The sequence below is a fragment of the Oncorhynchus keta genome, chromosome 14 (assembly GCF_023373465.1).
Source record: "Oncorhynchus keta strain PuntledgeMale-10-30-2019 chromosome 14, Oket_V2, whole genome shotgun sequence".
Lineage (NCBI taxonomy): Eukaryota > Metazoa > Chordata > Actinopteri > Salmoniformes > Salmonidae > Oncorhynchus > Oncorhynchus keta.
The window spans coordinates 75,287,910-75,306,657 of NC_068434.1; the positions used below are offsets into that span (position 1 = coordinate 75,287,910).

Consider the following 18,748-nt stretch of genomic DNA (forward strand, 5'->3'; position numbering starts at 1 on the left):
AAACACCTTTACCTATACTGGTACATGAATAATCATGGGATTTTACTGTACAAAATGTTGCCCTGCTGCAAACAGGTATTTTACAGTCCACTGACAATCAAGGATCCCAATTCTACAGTGAGGTCTTTAGAAGATCAAGCCAACGGCGCTGCCAGCAGGGCAGCGGAGGTTGACAGAAACACAGGACATACTTTGCTCTATCACAGAGGAGCAGTTCAATTGCTTGAATGTGTTTGTTTTTCAAGTTGTTCATACAAAGCTTAAAAACGATTTAAATCACCGAGATTTTGTTTTAAAGTCAATTACTTAAATTCTTGCAAAATAATGATTCAACTTCACGAGAATCCTGAGTAACCGTGAAAAAATAGATATAATCTAAAGAAAAAAAACATCCCTTCATTGGAACAGCACTCCATTGGAACAGCTCTCCATTGGAACAGCACTCCATTGGAACAGCACTCCATTGGAACAGCACTCCATTGGAACAGCACTCCATTGGAACAGCACTCCATTGGAACAGCACTCCATTGGAACAGCACTCCATTGGAACAGCTCTCCATTGGAACAGCACTCCATTGGAACAGCACTCCATTGGAACAGCACTCCATTGGAACAGCACTCCATTGGAACAGCACTCCATTGGAACAACAGAGAACATCTCATCTCCGAAAACATTTCAATGACTTGCGACCAAGCGTTCCTGAAGAAAACACACACACACATACACGCTCACACCAACTAAATGAAACCAATAAAAAGAAGAGGGAAACATAAAAGGCAGGTGGTACACATGAATAAAAGGCATCAAAAACGATGCAGGTATAATGCTCATTTTCAGTCAACATCTCCACAACGTCTCTGTGACTGAGTCAGTGATACAGTGTTTGGTGTCGCCAGCAAGGGGAGAGGACTGCACAGACCAACCTAGGGTCTGGACCAGGGGACTCAGTAAAGGTTCAGACAGGCACATTTGATATATAAATCTAGAATATTCCTGACAGTGAGCCTGAAACAGTCTCAGTCTCTTGTCTTTCCACGTTTGAACTGTTCGCTTTGGTAACGGATGTCAACCACGTCAAGGTGTTTTTTCTTTTCCTTTATTTTAAATCATAGGATTTGTTTTAGTACCTAAGGGAGAGTTAAGTGCTCTGCGTTCAAGGCAGCATTACAGCCAGATCACCATGGAGGGCACATCCAGACCCTTTTCCTCTCTTCCTCTCCACACCAGTGTCCTCAGCTCTGGTGTTTGTTCTTGGTCTACTCTCCATGGGGTGAAAGTGCATAGGAGTGGGGTTCCCACCATTGCAGCAAGAATCCCCTCACAGTAGTAAGGCCTTTTTTCAAAACAACATGACTGCATTAGCGTGTCGGCACAGTGACAATTTCAACGTGTGGAGATCCAGCAGGGTCATCCTGTGTGTGTATGTGTTTGTGTATATGTCTATAGTATGTGTGTGCACGTATGTGTTGTGTATAAATATTTTGTGTGTGTGTGTGTGTGTGTGTGTGTGTGAGCGTGTAAGAGGGAGGAGTTGAAGGACTTTCGCCTTCACTGTTCCGCCCTTCCCGAGCATCCTGGCTCTGTCCCTCCTCTTCCTCTTCTTCATCATGCTACTGGCGCTCCTCCCCTTCCTCCTCCTCCTGAATGACCTCGATCTGGTCGTCAGAGGGCGAAGGGGACAGGCTGAGAGGCAGGCTGTCGGCCTGCTGCTTCTCCTTGCTCTTCTCCTCCTCCTCGATGGTCTTCTTCCACACCTTGTGGTTCTCTGTCAGGTGCTGCATGATGTTGCAGAACAGCCGACGCCGGCCGTTTCTCCTTTCTGCATGGGACCACACACAAAAAAGGATTTATCATCCCAAAGCTTTTTAGTCGCACTAGCAAGAAGAAAAAAACTCCTGCTCTTGATGGAAATGTTAAATGCTCAATGTTAAAATTATAAATGTATCAACTCATGATCATATATCAATTCAGAAGGGTAGAAAATGACGTCTTACTTGGTTCGAGCTCCTCCTCCAGCTCGTCTTCGTCAGTCTCTGTGTCCTCCACCTGCTCTTCCTCATCCTCATCCTCCTCCTCAGAGCGCTCCTCGTCGATCCAGTAGCCAGGGAGCAGGCCAGCGGCGTCGTACGAGTTGCAGAGCGGCCCCACGATGTGTGTGATGAAGGACTCCTGCAGCTTGGCCAGCTGGGGAGAGGAGCGGTCCATGAAGGGGCTGATGGGTAATCCCAAAGTGGCTTCCTCATCCCCCTGTAGATGATCGACAGACAGGCAGACAAACATTTTCACTAATTTGTCAATTAAGATTGTTTTATTCATTAATCTGATTTCACTTCACTTCGTAAAGGGATAAATGTGACATTGTGTTGATTCTAGCAGTAACAGACAGCAGAAAAGGAAGCAACAGTTCTGGGTAGGCTATGTCAGTGTTTTCCAACCCTGGTCCTCCAGTACCCCCAACAGTACACATTGTTATTGTAACCCTGGACAAGCACACCTGATTCAACTTGTTAACTAATCATCAAGCCCTCAATGAGTTGAATGAGGTGTGTTTGTCCAGGTCTACAATGAAACTGATATGTAATGATTGTGGGAAGCATCAGTTCCGGGTAGGATATGTGATATGTGAAGACCCGGGTAGGATATGTGATATGTGAAGCATCACTGAAGCATCAGTTCCGGGTAGGATATGTGATATGTGAAGCAACAGTTCTGGGTAGGATATGTGATATGTGAAGCATCAGTTCCGGGTAGGATATGTGATATGTGAAGCAACAGTTCCGGGTAGGATATGTGATATGTGAAGCATCAGTTCCGGGTAGGATATGTGATATGTGAAGCATCAGTTCCGGGTAGGATATGTGATATGTGAAGCATCAGTTCCGGGTAGGATATGTGATATGTGAAGCATCAGTTCCGGGTAGGCTATGTGATATGTGAAGCATCAGTTCCGGGTAGGCTATGTGATATGTGAAGCAACAGTTCCGGGTAGGATATGTGATATGTGAAGCATCAGTTCCGGGTAGGCTATGTGATATGTGAAGCAACAGTTCCGGGTAGGCTATGTGATATGTGAAGCAAGAGTTCCGGTTAGGCTATGTGATATGTGAAGCATCAGTTCCGGGTAGGCTATGTGATATGTGAAGCAACAGTTCCGGGTAGGCTATGTGATATGTGAAGCAACAGTTCCGGGTAGGCTATGTGATATGTGAAGCAACAGTTCCGGGTAGGCTATGTGATATGTGAAGCAACAGTTCCGGGTAGGCTATGTGATATGTGAAGCAACAGTTCCGGGTAGGATATGTGATATGTGAAGCATCAGTTCCGGGTAGGCTATGTGATAGGTGAAGCAAGAGTTCCGGGTAGGATATGTGATATGTGAAGCAACAGTTCCGGGTAGGCTATGTGATATGTGAAGCAACAGTTCCCGGGTAGGCTATGTGATATGTGAAGCAACAGTTCCGGGTAGGCTATGTGATATGTGAAGCAAGAGTTCCGGGTAGGATATGTGATATGTGAAGCAACAGTTCCGGGCAGGCTATGTGATATGTGAAGCATCAGCATCAGCATCAGTGATACTGTATAACAGGAAGGCATGGCATGGCATTACATTGATAACCTGACATGTGGGCCATGCTGAGTGGAGGGGTTCCATACTTGCTCATAAAACTCATTGACAATGCCTTCTGTCCACTTGAGGTGCAGATCGCGTCCTTTGGCTGGCCCGTTGATGTCTGCCAGCTTAATGCAGACTTGGCACACCAGCAGCCGGTCATTCTCATTAGTCCAGTCGATTCCTGGACTGTTCACATCATTCACCTATTTATAGCAACACAAACATTCACACAGTGATTATAACTGCCAGGCTCCTCATTTCTAACAGAGATCCAGCATGTTTCTTTAAGTATCAACTCTATTAGCCATAAAGATAAGGCATATTGTTATTGCCTTTGCCAGTATTGAAATGACAGGAAAAACAAAGTATCAACAAAATGGAAACAGATTTTCTGAAAATGTGAGGTTCGTCATCATCATCTCAAACCTTTGAATTGAACTCGGCGAGGAAGTCAAAGTGCTTCTTCAGGTCTGTGGCGAGGATGGCCTCGATGACCAGGAAGCGAAAACGTTTGAACTCCACGTGGTCCAGGTTGGCCAGGAAGTTGAACTCTGGCTGAGACAGGTAGAGGCTCCAGGCCGAAGCAGCGTGGTGGTTCTCCAGGACCGAACGGTCATTATACAACACCGCCTGGGGAACAGAGGGAGGAGACGGAGGTAGAGGGAGGAGACGGAGGTAGAGGAGAAGTGGATGAGGGAAGAAGAGAGTGAGTAGGAGGAAGGGTAGGTCGAGTGGAGAGGGATGCGGGTGGGTCAGAGGACAAGAACAAGAAAGGAGAGGGTAAAATAGGAAAGAGGAGGTTGAAGAATGGAACGGTAAAAGAGGGAGGGGTGAGCAGGGGAAAGGAAATTGGGTCAGTGTGCTTCAGACTAAATAATGCAGACGGTCTAGACATATTGGTGAACAGGTGGGTGATTGACTGACTGCCAACATACTGTTAATCAATATGTCAGGGTTGAGCTGCGTTAGTGGCTACGAGGAAGGCATGGCCCACATGTCAGGTTAGCAATGTAATGCAATGCCATGCCATGCTGTTATACAGTATCACATGGCCTACCCAGAACTGTTGCTTCACATATCACATAGCCCAGTGTTTACCAAACCTGGTCCTCCAGTACCTCCAACATTACACAGTTTCATTGCAGACCTGGACAAACACACCTCATTCAACTCATTGAGGGCTTGATGATTAGTTAACAAGTTAAATCAGGTGTGCTTTCCAGAGTTACAATAAACATGTGTACTGTTGGGGGTACTGGAGGACCAGGGTTGGAAAACACAACCTAGACAGTATGCACAGTCCTATAATAGGTCATGATAGTGCAAAACACTTTTTATACAGTGGTATAGTTTGTTTGTCAACCTTTGCTGTAATGTTGTAGCAAGAAAAGGAATTGGCTGAATTCTTAGGAATTGTGGGAACTTTTCCCTGACATGTGAACTAAGTGTAATATTATACCAGTCCCTCACTTCATTGCTTTTACCATGAGATCCAAGGCTGATTAGAACCTGTCTATGTAGAAGCTTTAAGGCCAATAAAGATCTCATCCATGAGTCACAGGGACCAAATGAATGCTGTCTGTGACACAAGCATTCCCCACAACACTTCCCCTTTCCTAGGACTTAACAGCGTGTGGGAACACAAATGGGAACACTTACTGAAGTGCCGGGATAGGTTGAACGTTCTCTTCCTGATACAGGTTTTACTGTTGAACAGGTGTGGCTTTGCAAGCTGAGATGGTAGAGCAGTGGCTTTTGGGATAATAACACTTACCTGAGCTGCGTTAGTGGCTACGAGGAAGGCGTTTGTGCGACCGGGGTGGTCATAGTCATGCATGGCGGCTGCTACATATAGTGCCATGAGTTCCAGAGCAGGGATGTTCCACGCCAGGCAGCCGTAGTTGTCGTCAGAGATGGACGAGCTCTTGGAGGAGGCGTATGATACCCGGCCCGGCGAGATCCCACTGTCTGAATCTAGAGAGAAGAGCAGCAGCTTTCAGCAACGACATACTGGGACCTCACACTGGAACTACATCATAACTGGAGTTTACTGGAGAAGACTTGACTGTGTTATAAAGTGAAAACAGGGAACTAGTGTCACATTAAGAACAAAGTATGTAGAGTAGGATTTCTACAGGCAGGTTAAGCTGGTGGCCCAGTGACTCAGACTACTGCACTCCATTTGAAAAATTAAAAGGGCCAAAATAAGCCCTAAACACGCTGAGCTCAGCACAGACAGATCTCTATCACGACAGAGGCTTGCTCCCCACCCCATCTCCCCCCTCTCTGTTTCTCCACCCTTCCCTTCCCCTCTCTTTATCAGAAGGCAGCTGCTCCTCTGAAAGCTACTGAAGGATCAGTCAGCAAGCGAGCCTTAAATCATTTCCGATGGATCAAAGATGCAGTACATAAAATATAATTAGCAGGGACGGGACTGGGGATCCTGGCATTTTAAACTAAACCATCTGGTGTCTGCCGAGAAAAGGCCAAACACTACAGGAATGCCTACACTGGTACATCAAGACGCTATCATAGAACTAGAAAAGTCAATTTCCTAAAGAAAATGTGTGCTTGCTAGCATGTCTTAAAGTATTCATGGTTGTGAAATAAGTTAGAGTAGTTATAGTGAATACAATACTAATGGTACTGACTGGTTCATAAAGTAGAAAAAGTAGCTAGATGGGAGAATTGAATGATTGATTGATTGAATAGCCTACCCTGAACATGAAAGTTGGTGAAAGTTGGTTTGGTGTCTCTAGCTTGAACAGTTCAAGAGTTATTATTGTTGGTGGGTTATTAAATGCCAATGTATGCTAATTTGAATTGTTATAGTTTAAAACGTTTTTAAGTTGTTTTAATGTATGTAGCTGTAATAGTTTTTTTATTTATTTTTTATTTCACCTTTATTTAACCAGGTGGCCAGTTGAGAACAAGTTCTCATTTACAACTGTGACCTGGCCAAGTATGTATGAAATCTAGAGTGGTCTTGCCTTCAGCAAGCACACTAATAATAGGAAGTATGTATGAAATCTAGAGTGGTCTTGCCTTCAGCAAGCACACTAATAATAGGAAGTATGTATGAAATCTAGAGTGGTCTTGCCTTCAGCAAGCACACTAATTATGCTAATAAATATGTGGCATATTGTGTTATATTATGGTAATAAATGAGGGCTTGGGGAAGTCCAGAGTTATACAAAATGAAATAAAGAGAACAGAAATAGTGTTACCTGTGTCACTTCCTGTCACATGCTCATTGTGGATCTGCTGGAATCCTGGAACAGGCCGGGTAGTCAGGTACCAGACAGCATGGAGCACGTCAGTGGCATGGACCCGGTTATGATCTGAGTAAAGGCAGAGATTCACACTGGACATCACACATCAGTCACAGTAATACTTCACCACATCATGTACATGAGGTAGAAGCTACTATTACATATGATGGTGCATGTCTGTATGGTGTCCTGCTGTATGTAGTGAACTGTAGACCTATTATGGGGATTCATTTCTACTTCATGACAACCTGGGTATATCATTGCAAATAATACTTGAAGTGGGAATGATTTAGCTGCCTGGAATAGTCTAAACTGGCGTAATTAAGCTAAATTAAACGCCATTCAAATACTTTTTCAAATTCTTATTTTTTATATATGTTTTACCTCCCCTTTTTTGTCATATCCAATTACGATCTTGTCTCATCGCTGTAACTCCCCAACGGGCTCGGGAGAGGGGAAGGTTGAGCCATGCGTCCTCCGAAACATGACCCGCCAAACCGCGCTCCTTAAAACACCTGCCCGCTTAACCCAGAAGCCAGCCGCATCAATGTGTTGGAGGAAACACAGTTCAACTGATGACCGAAGTCAGCCTGGAGGTGCCCGGCTAGAGCGCGATGAGCCAAGTAAAGCCACCCCAGCCAAACCCCCCCCTAACCCGGAAGCCGCTGGGCCAATTGTGCGCCGCCTTAAGGGACTCTCGGTCACGGCCGGTTGTGACACAGCCTGGGATCGAACCCGGGTCTGTTGTGACGCCTCAAGCACTGCAATGAAGTGGACCGCTGCGCCACTCGGGAGGCCCATACCTTCATGTTGTTCACCCAGGTCTGATCATTTCTACATCTGAGTAGACAATACACCAAGTGTTAATATGGGCTTTGTGCCTGGACTGAAGAAAGCACAGGCAGCACTATACTCACAGGGAATATCCCTATAGCCGTTCTCCAGAGCACAGAAATAGGACATGAACTCCCTCACAGGGATCTTAAACATCTCAAACAGACAAGTGTCCTGGAACAGAGTGTAGGTCACCTGGGGAGAAAGACAACAAATAAAACACCTAGATTAATTTAAAACCCAAATACATGTTTTTGACATTAACCAAGTCATTCCCCTCAGACACAGACAGTGAGACACTGGGAGAACAGTGTACTCAAAACAGCACATAGAGAAATCCCCAAGAACACAATGAGCATTCGGGATATCATTCAGGCAAATATCAGTAATGGGGATCATACCGTTCTCAACATTTAAACCAATCATTCAAGTGAGTTTCTCCAAATAAATACATTCAACGGCTGCTTCACAAAACTACTCTTAGCCCTATGGGTTCTGGTGCACTATATAAGGAATAGTGAGCCATTTGGAATACAACTCAGGTGTTGCTTATTCAAATATTAATTGATGTAACATAGTGGTTCCCAAACTTCTTATAGTCCCGTACCCCTTCAAACATTCAACCTCAGCTGCGTACCCCCTCTAGCACCAGGGTCCGTGCACTCTCAAATGTTGTTTTTTGCAATCATTGTAAGCCTGCCACACACACTATACGATACATTTATTAATCATAAGAATGAGTGAGAGTTTGTCACAACCTGGCTCGTCTTTCAAGCTGTCAGGCATTCCCTTGGCAGCAAAGAGCCTCTCGGTGGATGCTGCAGTCGGGAGCAACTATGTCTCCCTGTCACGGCTTTTGCGCCATCTTTTGCGCCATCAGTACAGATACCAACATGAGCAGCAGCTACGTTTGGCTACATAAGGACTGTTAGTGGAATTCCCCTGAGAAAGTAACGGTTAATGTGATTGGATGTTAATTATTTGACCAGACTACCTGTATTTGACATTGTGTTGTTATTTGGCTGAACACTAGATGGTTTAATTTTATTTTTGGCAGTGAACCAAGGCTACTCAGGCGAGAGAAAAACCTCACCCAAATGTATAGCCCCGTTGGAAAATACAAATGTACTGTTTGAAAATGTGAAGATTATAAAATTGAAAAAATAAAATTCAAAAGTAAAATAAAAAAAAACATTTGAATTATATTTTTATTTGGCGTACCCCCGACGGCATTGCCCCAGTTTGGGAATACCTGATGTAACAGATCATGGCGTAAGACAGATAGATGGTTGCTATATGGTTGGTATGTGGTTGTACTGACGTAGCTGAGTATTCTTCCTGTCTTCCCTCCTGTTCTGTCCATCAGGTCAAAGATCTGGAAGTTCCAGCTGTTGATCTTCTCCATGAGGTCATCGTGGTTCTCCAGCAGGGGGTCTAGTCTGAACTCACCCTACAGGCAGGAGAGGACAACAGCACAGACACATTTTAAACAAACACAACACACACACACGTTTAGATAAACACACACATGCATGCAGGCAGGCAGACACGCACGTGCACGCGCACGCACGCACACACACACACACACATTAAAACACACACATACATTAACACACACATACATACACACCCATTAACACACACAAACACACATTAAAACACACACACATTAACACATACACACACAGGCCCGTAGACAACCAGACTATTCAAAACACCACATCGTAAATCTTATGAATCTCATTCCTCTGTTAAGGGGATGGAAGCAGGCTCCAGACTGACTATGTATGCGTTGCTTTTGAATAATTCGCTTTTGAATTACCCCACAGAATCCTCAGATGAACCCTACACAGTTGTCTTAACAGCTGGCTTGATTTAACAAGGCTTGGTTTGTCCAATAAAGAAAGTGAGAGCACAGCCCAAGTAAATGGCGGGGGCATTCCAGGACAGAGCCAGATCAACACTACCCCCCATCACACTGGTTTACACGGCTGTTAGATACATCACAAGACTGAAAGACATGCACCCAATGAGTGTCTGAGGAAAACCTTTACTGTGTTCCCAGAACTAACTAGAGGACACATCCTATAGCTAGCTACACTGTTACATGTGTTGGCCTGAGTATGTTATCTCACTCAGAGGGAGTCTCCTGGTTGGGATAGTTTAGTGGCAGCAATGCTACACACAGGAAGGCTAACGAACGATGTAAGGTGTTAGCATTGACTGAGACATATCCCTTCAAAGTTACTGTTATGTAACAGCGTAGCCTACCTTTGTTTCTTAAATCTGCAGCATGGCGATGTTAGCCTAGCAGTAGGGTGCATTCACACAGGGAGGGCAACACAGAGTAAAATGACAGAGCCAACACAATGTATTTCAATAGGGAAGGTGCGTTGGAGTAGCGGAGGGGAGGCGTGAGGTTGTGCTAAACAACGCACTACCAAAACACTCTCACAAAGGTACATAGCTCATACTCCTCCATTAGCTTGTGTGGGAATGCACCCTTAGCATACTGTAGCACTGCATACCTCTGTTTCCTGAGTCTGCTGCTCTGTGGTGGCGCTCTGCTCCTCCTCGTCTGTCTGGCCCCGGCTCCTTGCGTCTGGATTCCTGTCCCCCATCGACTCGGCCTCCACACTCTCCTCCCTGATCAGTGCCTCCCCCATGAACTCTGACCCCTCACCTGCTGTGGAGGAGACACATTGCAAATCACAGTGAGTTGACCACTGGTTTCACATTTCGGTGGGAAGCATTATTCTAATGAATTGACTCTCTAGTACAGCATGTCCAAATGGTTTTCAGTCATTTGAGAGTGGAAACAGTAAGCTAAGCCATGGGAGTGTGCCCAAAAACACTGTGAAGCCTATGTGAGTACAGAGTGAGGCTACATTCCAGCAGGTGTCATACCTGAGCGTCTGCGCTGGGCCTCAGCATGACCAGTGAATGGCAGGTGTCCCTCCCCCGCCTCCATACAGGGCATGTTCTTCAGCATCTGACGACCACAGCTACAGGGTGAGCAGAGGGACAAACACAGCCGCACTTATCATCAACACACATGGTGAAATGCAACTCTACTCTACAGCTGAACTGGCTCTACAACAGCAGGAGATAATGGAGGGGGTAGGGGAAGGGGGTAGTAAATTGCCCTACCTGGTGCACATTGCCGCGGGGCTGCGGTAAGGCCCCTGGAAGTCAGCGGAGCTGAGGATGTAGCCCAGGGGTTTGTGCAGGTTGACGCTGGGCTTGGTGAGGAAGTCAGCTGTGTCGGGAAACTCCACCGGGGGGCGCGTAACCTGGGAGGAGAGACCTCCCCCTTGAGGACTGTGGCTGGGGGAGCTGACAGGACTCAGACTGGGGGACGCACCTGTAGAGCGAGAGAGATAGAAGAGAAATGAGAGAGAGAGAGAGATAGTCAAACAACTTAAAAACATATTCCACTTCCACACAGTGTATCAGACCTGTGTGTACAGTAAATCCTCATGGTCTCACCTGCTCTCCTGGGCCCGGCATGGTAGGTCAGGGTCACAGAGGAGGACCTCTGCTTAGGGATGGTCAGCAGGTTAGCATTGGGCCCATTGGACAGAGAACCCGTGCTGGAAAACACACACACACACACACACACACACACACACACACACACACACACACACACACACACACACACACACACACACACACACACACACACACACACACAAACATGGCACTTACTGCTAGAACTAATGAGACAACATCAGTTAAAATGCTTTCATATTCAATCTACACCATTATAAAGTTCAACTTTTTCATACCCGCTCTTATGTATAATGAAGAACTTAGAGAAATGTTACATAGCATACAGTAACACTAATTATATGACTCATTTGGTGCTCAAAGTAAGACAATGAAAATCAATGTTGAAACTGTATCCTTGAAGAAGACAAAGATCCATAAAAGATCAAGTGACTCATCTAAACAGTGTTGGAGCAAACAGAATGAAGGAATGTTATGGTCATTATCTGTTAGGCATTTCAGTTTACAGAGCTTGACCACTACTGCCCCCCAGTGGATATAAAGGGGAACCACATCTTCAGGGAGTTTAATCAAGGACAGATGGTAAAGAATGTGTTGCTGAGGGAGGGCCTGCTTGTTTATATCAGGGTAAAGATGGGGAGTGTGCCATGTTGAAAATGACTTGACCTTGAAAGATATTCTCCAGTACTTTTATATACCTTTTAGCCAGTAGTTCTGAAAGTAGTGCCCACGAACAAAAAGTGGTCCCCGAAAAACTCTGTACTACCTCGCAAATGTGCTGATATGTGCACCACGTCATTACTCCCTTTCTCTCTCTACTGTGTGAGTGTCTTGCTAGCTGTCACTCAAATGGTGAGGGGCTGAAGCTCATTAGCTAAAACTCTAATTGCTAGGGGACTAGCCCACATAGGGGTAAATGCAGGGAAAATGGCGCCGCACAGCTTCCAGAAGAAAGTTGTTTTGAAACTAGGGATTTCATGGCTAATTGAGGTAAGACAGTTATTCTGCTCATTAATTGTGCATGTATGAACTACACAGTGACACATCCAGCCGAAAACGTGAGGTTTAAAAAGTACTTATTATTCGCCAAATTACCTGGGCTTGTCTTTAACCTTTAACCTGGTGTCTGAACTCTGAAGTGCCACCTGTGTGTGGTCGTACCTGGTCATATTAAGGTCAGGGTGTGTGTGTGTGTGTGTGTGTGTGGTCATACCTGGTCATATTGAGGTCAAGATATGTGTGGTCGTACCTGGTCATATTTCGATCAGGGTGTATGTGTGTGGTCGTACCTGGTCATATTTCGATCAGTGTGTATATGTGTGGTCGTACCTGGTCATATTTCGATCAGGGTGTATGTGTGTGGTCGTACCTGGTCATATTGAGGTCAAGATATGTGTGGTCGTACCTGGTCATATTTCGATCAGGGTGTATGTGTGTGGTCGTACCTGGTCATTTTGAGGTCAAGGTATGTGTGGTCGTACCTGGTCATATTTCGATCAGGGTGTATGTGTGTGGTCGTACCTGGTCATTTTGAGGTCAAGATATGTGTGGTCGTACCTGGTCATATTTCGATCAGGGTGTATGTGTGTGGTCGTACCTGGTCATTTTGAGGTCAAGGTATGTGTGGTCGTACCTGGTCATATTTCGATCAGGGTGTATGTGTGAGGTCGTACCTGGTCATATTGAGGTCAAGGTATGTGTGGTCGTACCTGGTCATATTTCGATCAGGGTGTATGTGTGTGGTCGTACCTGGTCATTTTGAGGTCAAGGTATGTGTGGTCGTACCTGGTCATATTTCGATCAGGGTGTATGTGTGTGGTCGTACCTGGTTATATTGAGGTCAAGGTATGTGTGGTCGTACCTGGTCATATTTCGATCAGGGTGTATGTGTGTGGTCGTACCTGGTCATTTTGAGGTCAAGGTATGTGTGGTCGTACCTGGTCATATTTCGATCAGGGTGTATGTGTGTGGTCGTACCTGGTTATATTGAGGTCAAGGTATGTGTGGTCGTACCTGGTCATATTGAGGTCAGGGTATGTGTGGTCGTACCTGGTCATATTGAGGTCAAGGTATGTGTGGTCGTACCTGGTCATATTTTGATCAGGGTGTGTGTGTGTGTGGTCATACCTGGTCATATTGAGGTCAAGGTGTGTGTGGTCGTACCTGGTCATATTGAGGTCAGGGTGGGGTCCCGGTCTCTTGCCGTTGTTGCGTTCCCAGCGGGAGGAGGCCGACTCCAGAGGGGGGAGAGGGGAGGAGGTGGACCCGCGGCGGAGTTGGGGGGTTGGTAGGCTGTTCCTGCTGCTAAGACCCTAGGTGTGTGGAGGGTAGGAGGGAGACATTATTACATTATGGTCAATGATGCTATAACACAATCAAAGGCAGAGCTATATTCAGCTCACCACCAGGTTACATAGAGTAGAGCAGGTGTACAACTAAAAACAACAAAACTAAATCTACGTAACACTGGTGAACACATAGAAGAGGAACATTCATTATGAGGATAAGATACCATGTATAAGTGGATAATGTGTTGGCCTGTTAGTCTCAGCAGGCTTCTGTCTGTGTGTTAGTTATGACCTGCTAGTATCACATTCAGAAGGTTGCTGGAGGGCCCACCTTCAGGGGCTTCCTGTCGCCCCTCTCTGTAGGGTCCTCCACCTCGGTACAGGGGTAGAAACCTGGGAAGGGAGTGAAGGGGTTGACCCTGGGCCGACAGGAGCCAGAGAAGGTCCCCATGAGGCTTGTGACGCTGCGTAGGGACGAGACGGTGTGTGGCGACAGGGACGAGTCCATCAGCAGGTCAGACACCATGTTCCTGGCCTCGTTGATGACCGACAGGTCCACTCCGTTACCACTTACCGCTCCCTGGGGACATGGAGGAGACAAGGGGACACATGTCAGAGAGATGCCTCATTCAGCAGAGGACAAACATACAGTAGATACTGTACTAGAGAAGAGAGACTGGTGTCCTTTCCTCATTCCTTTACACTGTTTCTAATGAACCCAGATTGGATTTAAATGACCAAACACAAAACCTTCTGAAGAAGAAATTCCTTCTTAATTGCCATTTTTTCCTTAACTATGGACTTATGAAGAAAGTTAAGCGAAGGTGCTATTCCTCCAAAAGGTTCTTGTTTTTATGTTACTTCTTATGTTTATCCTTAAGCAAAAAATTAAGTATAAATGAGATGCTTGAAAAGAAAGTAATTTAATTTCTTCTTGGAATTCCCAGATAGCTAAACCATTGTCTTAAACAAAGAATATGAACAAACTTTATCTGAAAGTTTCAGTGTTAATTGTTTTTAGGCCAAGAACATTTTAGACCAGTAATCCCAATTAGAAATATGCTAACATGATTGCCATTGCTAGATAGACAGCTAGCTGGCTGGGTTGCCTAACGACAAACATCTCAAGATAGTTAAGAAGTTCGTAAGAAGACATCTGAGAAGTTCATAAGAAAAATGATTAATTCTTAAGACATTTTTGAGGATCTACACTAATGAACTTATTTTTCTTCTTCTAAAGAAGCTTCTTAAGTTTTTGCGTAAAAAGTGTTTAGTGAATCTGGGCCCAGGACATCTACAGGTATCACACATACGCAGATAAACTGTCAGATAGCTGTAACAGGACACTGCTGGCCTCATTGTGATGGGACTGTACTTGTCACTCCTCCTCTTACAGCAGTGGAGGGTAGTGTGAAGGGCAGACAGGCTCGCTGCTGAGCTCATGGCATTGATGCTGGGTAATTGAAAGGCTGTTTGGACCAGTGATGTCAGTAATAAAGGGGAGTGGTGCTGGATGGGCATGGTGCTGGCAGGGCATGGTGCTGGCTGGGCATGGTGCTGGCAGGGCATGGTGCTGGCTGGGCATGGGGCTGGCAGGGCATGGTGCTGGCTGGGCATGGTGCTGGCAGGGCATGGTGCTGGCTGGGCATGGTGCCTGTGTGTGGAGTAAAAGTGCAGCGCCCAGTGACGACAGCTAGGTGGCTGTGTGTATGTCATGACACTGACAGAGATCCCGCCTGCACCCCTACCCCTCTTCACCCTGTCCATACTACTGACTGTTGCTGTGCTGATAGACACCATATAAAAGACTAGAGGGTTTGGAGAACTAGGCTGCCCTTTGAAGGCCCGGCTCTGTGGCCACAATGAGTGGTGAGTGATGAGTGGGGCACACGTCAGTCAGAGGAGCACTGCTTCCTGTTGATCTACCTGTACAGCGTGTCTGCAAAACACTGTGGACCCCAACAGGATGACAACACATACAAGGCACAAAATACACACACACATAGGCAGGCCTACACACACAGTCCAAACATCTACACACACACACGCACACACAAGCTTACAAAAAACACTGATGCTTCCATTTTACGATGCATGAAGTAGACCTAGCATAAAACGTGTGTCAGCGATTTGACAATAAATTGGAACACAAGGCCAGTATACTAGATTAGAAAGATTATATGGAGGCTCTCCAAAATGGATTGAGATACATCTGATTTCCTAAACGGTTGGAGTTAGTTAAAAAAAAATCCCCCCTCTACTTATTAATTCCAGCCTCAATTATTTGAAATATGACTAAATTACAGTGAGCTACACTAATACCATTTTTATTCAGTATCCACTTTTACTTATATTTTGTCAATTCAATGCCCTCTCTGGGAAATCTAATTCACTTGTTACACTATGAGGGTTGATGATCTATAGTTGTATTCATGTTATTACAATTCATTTCATGGATGGATTGAAAGTAAAATAGGAAATGATCCCCAACCCTAATGTGAATGATAGACATGTGCTCTAACAGTGATATGCTGTAGCCAGTATAGAGATGAGTATATGATATAGTGTACCAGTATCCAGATGAGTATATGATATAGTGTACCAGTATCCAGATGAGTATATGATATAGTGTACCAGTATCCAGATGAGTATATGATATACTGTACCAGCATCCAGGTGAGTATATGATATACTGTACCAGCATCCAGATGAGTATATGATATACTGTAGCCAGTATCCAGATGAGTAAATTATATACTGTAGCCAGTATCCAGATGAGTATATGATATACTGTACCAGCATCCAGATGAGTATATGATATAGTGTACCAGTATCCAGATGAGTATATGATATACTGTACCAGTATCCAGATGAGTATATGATATACTGTACCAGCATCCAGATGAGTATATGATATACTGTAGCCAGTATCCAGATGAGTAAATTATATATTGTAGCCAGTATCCAGATGAGTATATGATATACTGTACCAGTATCCAGATGAGTATATGATATACTGTACCAGTATCCAGATGAGTATATGATATACTGTACCAGCATCCAGATGAGTATATGATATACTGTAGCCAGTATCCAGATGAGTAAATTATATATTGTAGCCAGTATCCAGATGAGTATATGATATACTGTACCAGTATCCAGATGAGTATATGATATACTGTACCAGTATCCAGATGAGTATATGATATACTGTAGCCAGTATCCAGATGAGTATATGATATAGTGTACCAGTATCCAGATGAGTATATGATATACTGTACCAGTATCCAGATGAGTATATGATATACTGTAGCCAGTATCCAGATGAGTATATGATATAGTGTACCAGTATCCAGATGAGTATATGATATACTGTACCAGCATCCAGGTGAGTATATGATATACTGTACCAGTATCCAGATGAGTATATGATATACTGTAGCCAGTATCCAGATGAGTATATGATATACTGTACCAGCATCCAGATGAGTATATGATATACTGTACCAGTATCCAGATGAGTATATGATATAGTGTACCAGTATCCAGATGAGTATATGATATAGTGTACCAGCATCCAGATGAGTATATGATATACTGTAGCCAGTATCCAGATGAGTAAATGATATACTGTAGCCAGTATCCAGATGAGTATATGATATACTGTACCAGCATCCAGATGAGTATATGATATAGTGTACCAGTATCCAGATGAGTATATGATATAGTGTACCAGTATCCAGATGAGTATATGATATAGTGTACCAGTATCCAGATGAGTATATGATATACTGTACCAGCATCCAGGTGAGTATATGATATACTGTACCAGTATCCAGATGAGTATATGATATACTGTACCAGCATCCAGATGAGTATATGATATAGTGTACCAGTATCCAGATGAGTATATGATATAGTGTACCAGTATCCAGATGAGTATGTGATATACTGTAGCCAGTATCCAGATGAGTAAATGATATACTGTAGCCAGTATCCCGATGAGTATATGATATACTGTACCAGCATCCAGATGAGTATATGATATAGTGTACCAGTATCCAGATGAGTATATGATATACTGTACCAGCATCCAGATGAGTATATGATATAGTGTACCAGCATCCAGATGAGTATATGATATAGTGTACCAGTATCCAGATGAGTATATGATATAGTGTACCAGTATCCAGATGAGTATATGATATACTGTACCAGCATCCAGATGAGTATATGATATACTGTACCAGCATCCAGATGAGTATATGATATACTGTACCAGTATCCAGATGAGTATATGATATAGTGTACCAGTATCCAGATGAGTATATGATATAGTGTACCAGTATCCAGATGAGTATATGATATAGTGTACCAGTATCCAGATGAGTATATGATATACTGTACCAGCATCCAGATGAGTATATGATATACTGTACCAGTATCCAGATGAGTATATGATATACTGTAGCCAGATGAGTATATGATATACTGTACCAGCATCCAGATGAGTATATGATATACTGTACCAGTATCCAGATGAGTATATGATATAGTGTACCAGTATCCAGATGAGTATATGATATATTGTAGCCAGTATCCAGATGAGTATATGATATACTGTAGCCAGTATCCAGATGAGTATATGATATACTGTAGCCAGTACCCAGATGAGTATATGATATACTGTAGCCAGTATCCAGATGAGTACATGATATACTGTACCAGTATCCAGATGAGTATATGATATACTGTACCAGTATCCAGACAGTATATGATATACTGTACCAGCATCAGATGAGTATATGATATACTGTAGCCAGTATATGAGTAAATTATATATTGTAGCCAGTATCAGATGAGTATATGATATACTGTACCAGTATCCAGATAGTATATGATATACTGTACCAGTATCCAGATGAGTATATGATATACTGTAGCCAGTACAGATGAGTATATGATATAGTGTACCAGTATCCAGATGAGTATATGATATACTGTACCAGTATCCAGATGAGTATATGATATACTGTAGCCAGTATCCAGATGAGTATATGATATAGTGTACCAGTATCCAGATGAGTATATGATATACTGTACCAGCATCCAGGTGAGTATATGATATACTGTACCAGTATCCAGATGAGTATATGATATACTGTAGCCAGTATCCAGATGAGTATATGATATACTGTACCAGCATCCAGATGTATATGATATAGTG

The 18,748-nt window shown here is 44.0% G+C and overlaps 1 protein-coding gene across 1 annotated transcript in view; it reads right to left on the reverse strand.

The window, feature by feature from the left end:
* Positions 1–23: 23 nt before the first annotated feature.
* The window catches only part of LOC118371436 (cGMP-inhibited 3',5'-cyclic phosphodiesterase 3B-like), a 110,008-nt gene continuing 91,283 nt past the window's right edge, over positions 24–18,748 (reverse strand). The window contains exons 3-16 of the mRNA XM_052462563.1: positions 13,853–14,101; positions 13,397–13,545; positions 11,210–11,313; positions 10,871–11,084; positions 10,628–10,725; positions 10,249–10,406; positions 9,042–9,170; positions 7,804–7,915; positions 6,842–6,955; positions 5,389–5,588; positions 4,041–4,244; positions 3,656–3,817; positions 1,996–2,248; positions 24–1,820 (exon numbers count right to left, since the gene is read on the reverse strand). Of these exons, the coding sequence (XP_052318523.1) occupies positions 1,612–1,820; positions 1,996–2,248; positions 3,656–3,817; positions 4,041–4,244; positions 5,389–5,588; positions 6,842–6,955; positions 7,804–7,915; positions 9,042–9,170; positions 10,249–10,406; positions 10,628–10,725; positions 10,871–11,084; positions 11,210–11,313; positions 13,397–13,545; positions 13,853–14,101 (2,355 nt within the window). The 3' untranslated portion in view covers positions 24–1,611. The remainder of the gene's footprint in view (positions 1,821–1,995; positions 2,249–3,655; positions 3,818–4,040; positions 4,245–5,388; positions 5,589–6,841; positions 6,956–7,803; positions 7,916–9,041; positions 9,171–10,248; positions 10,407–10,627; positions 10,726–10,870; positions 11,085–11,209; positions 11,314–13,396; positions 13,546–13,852; positions 14,102–18,748) is intronic.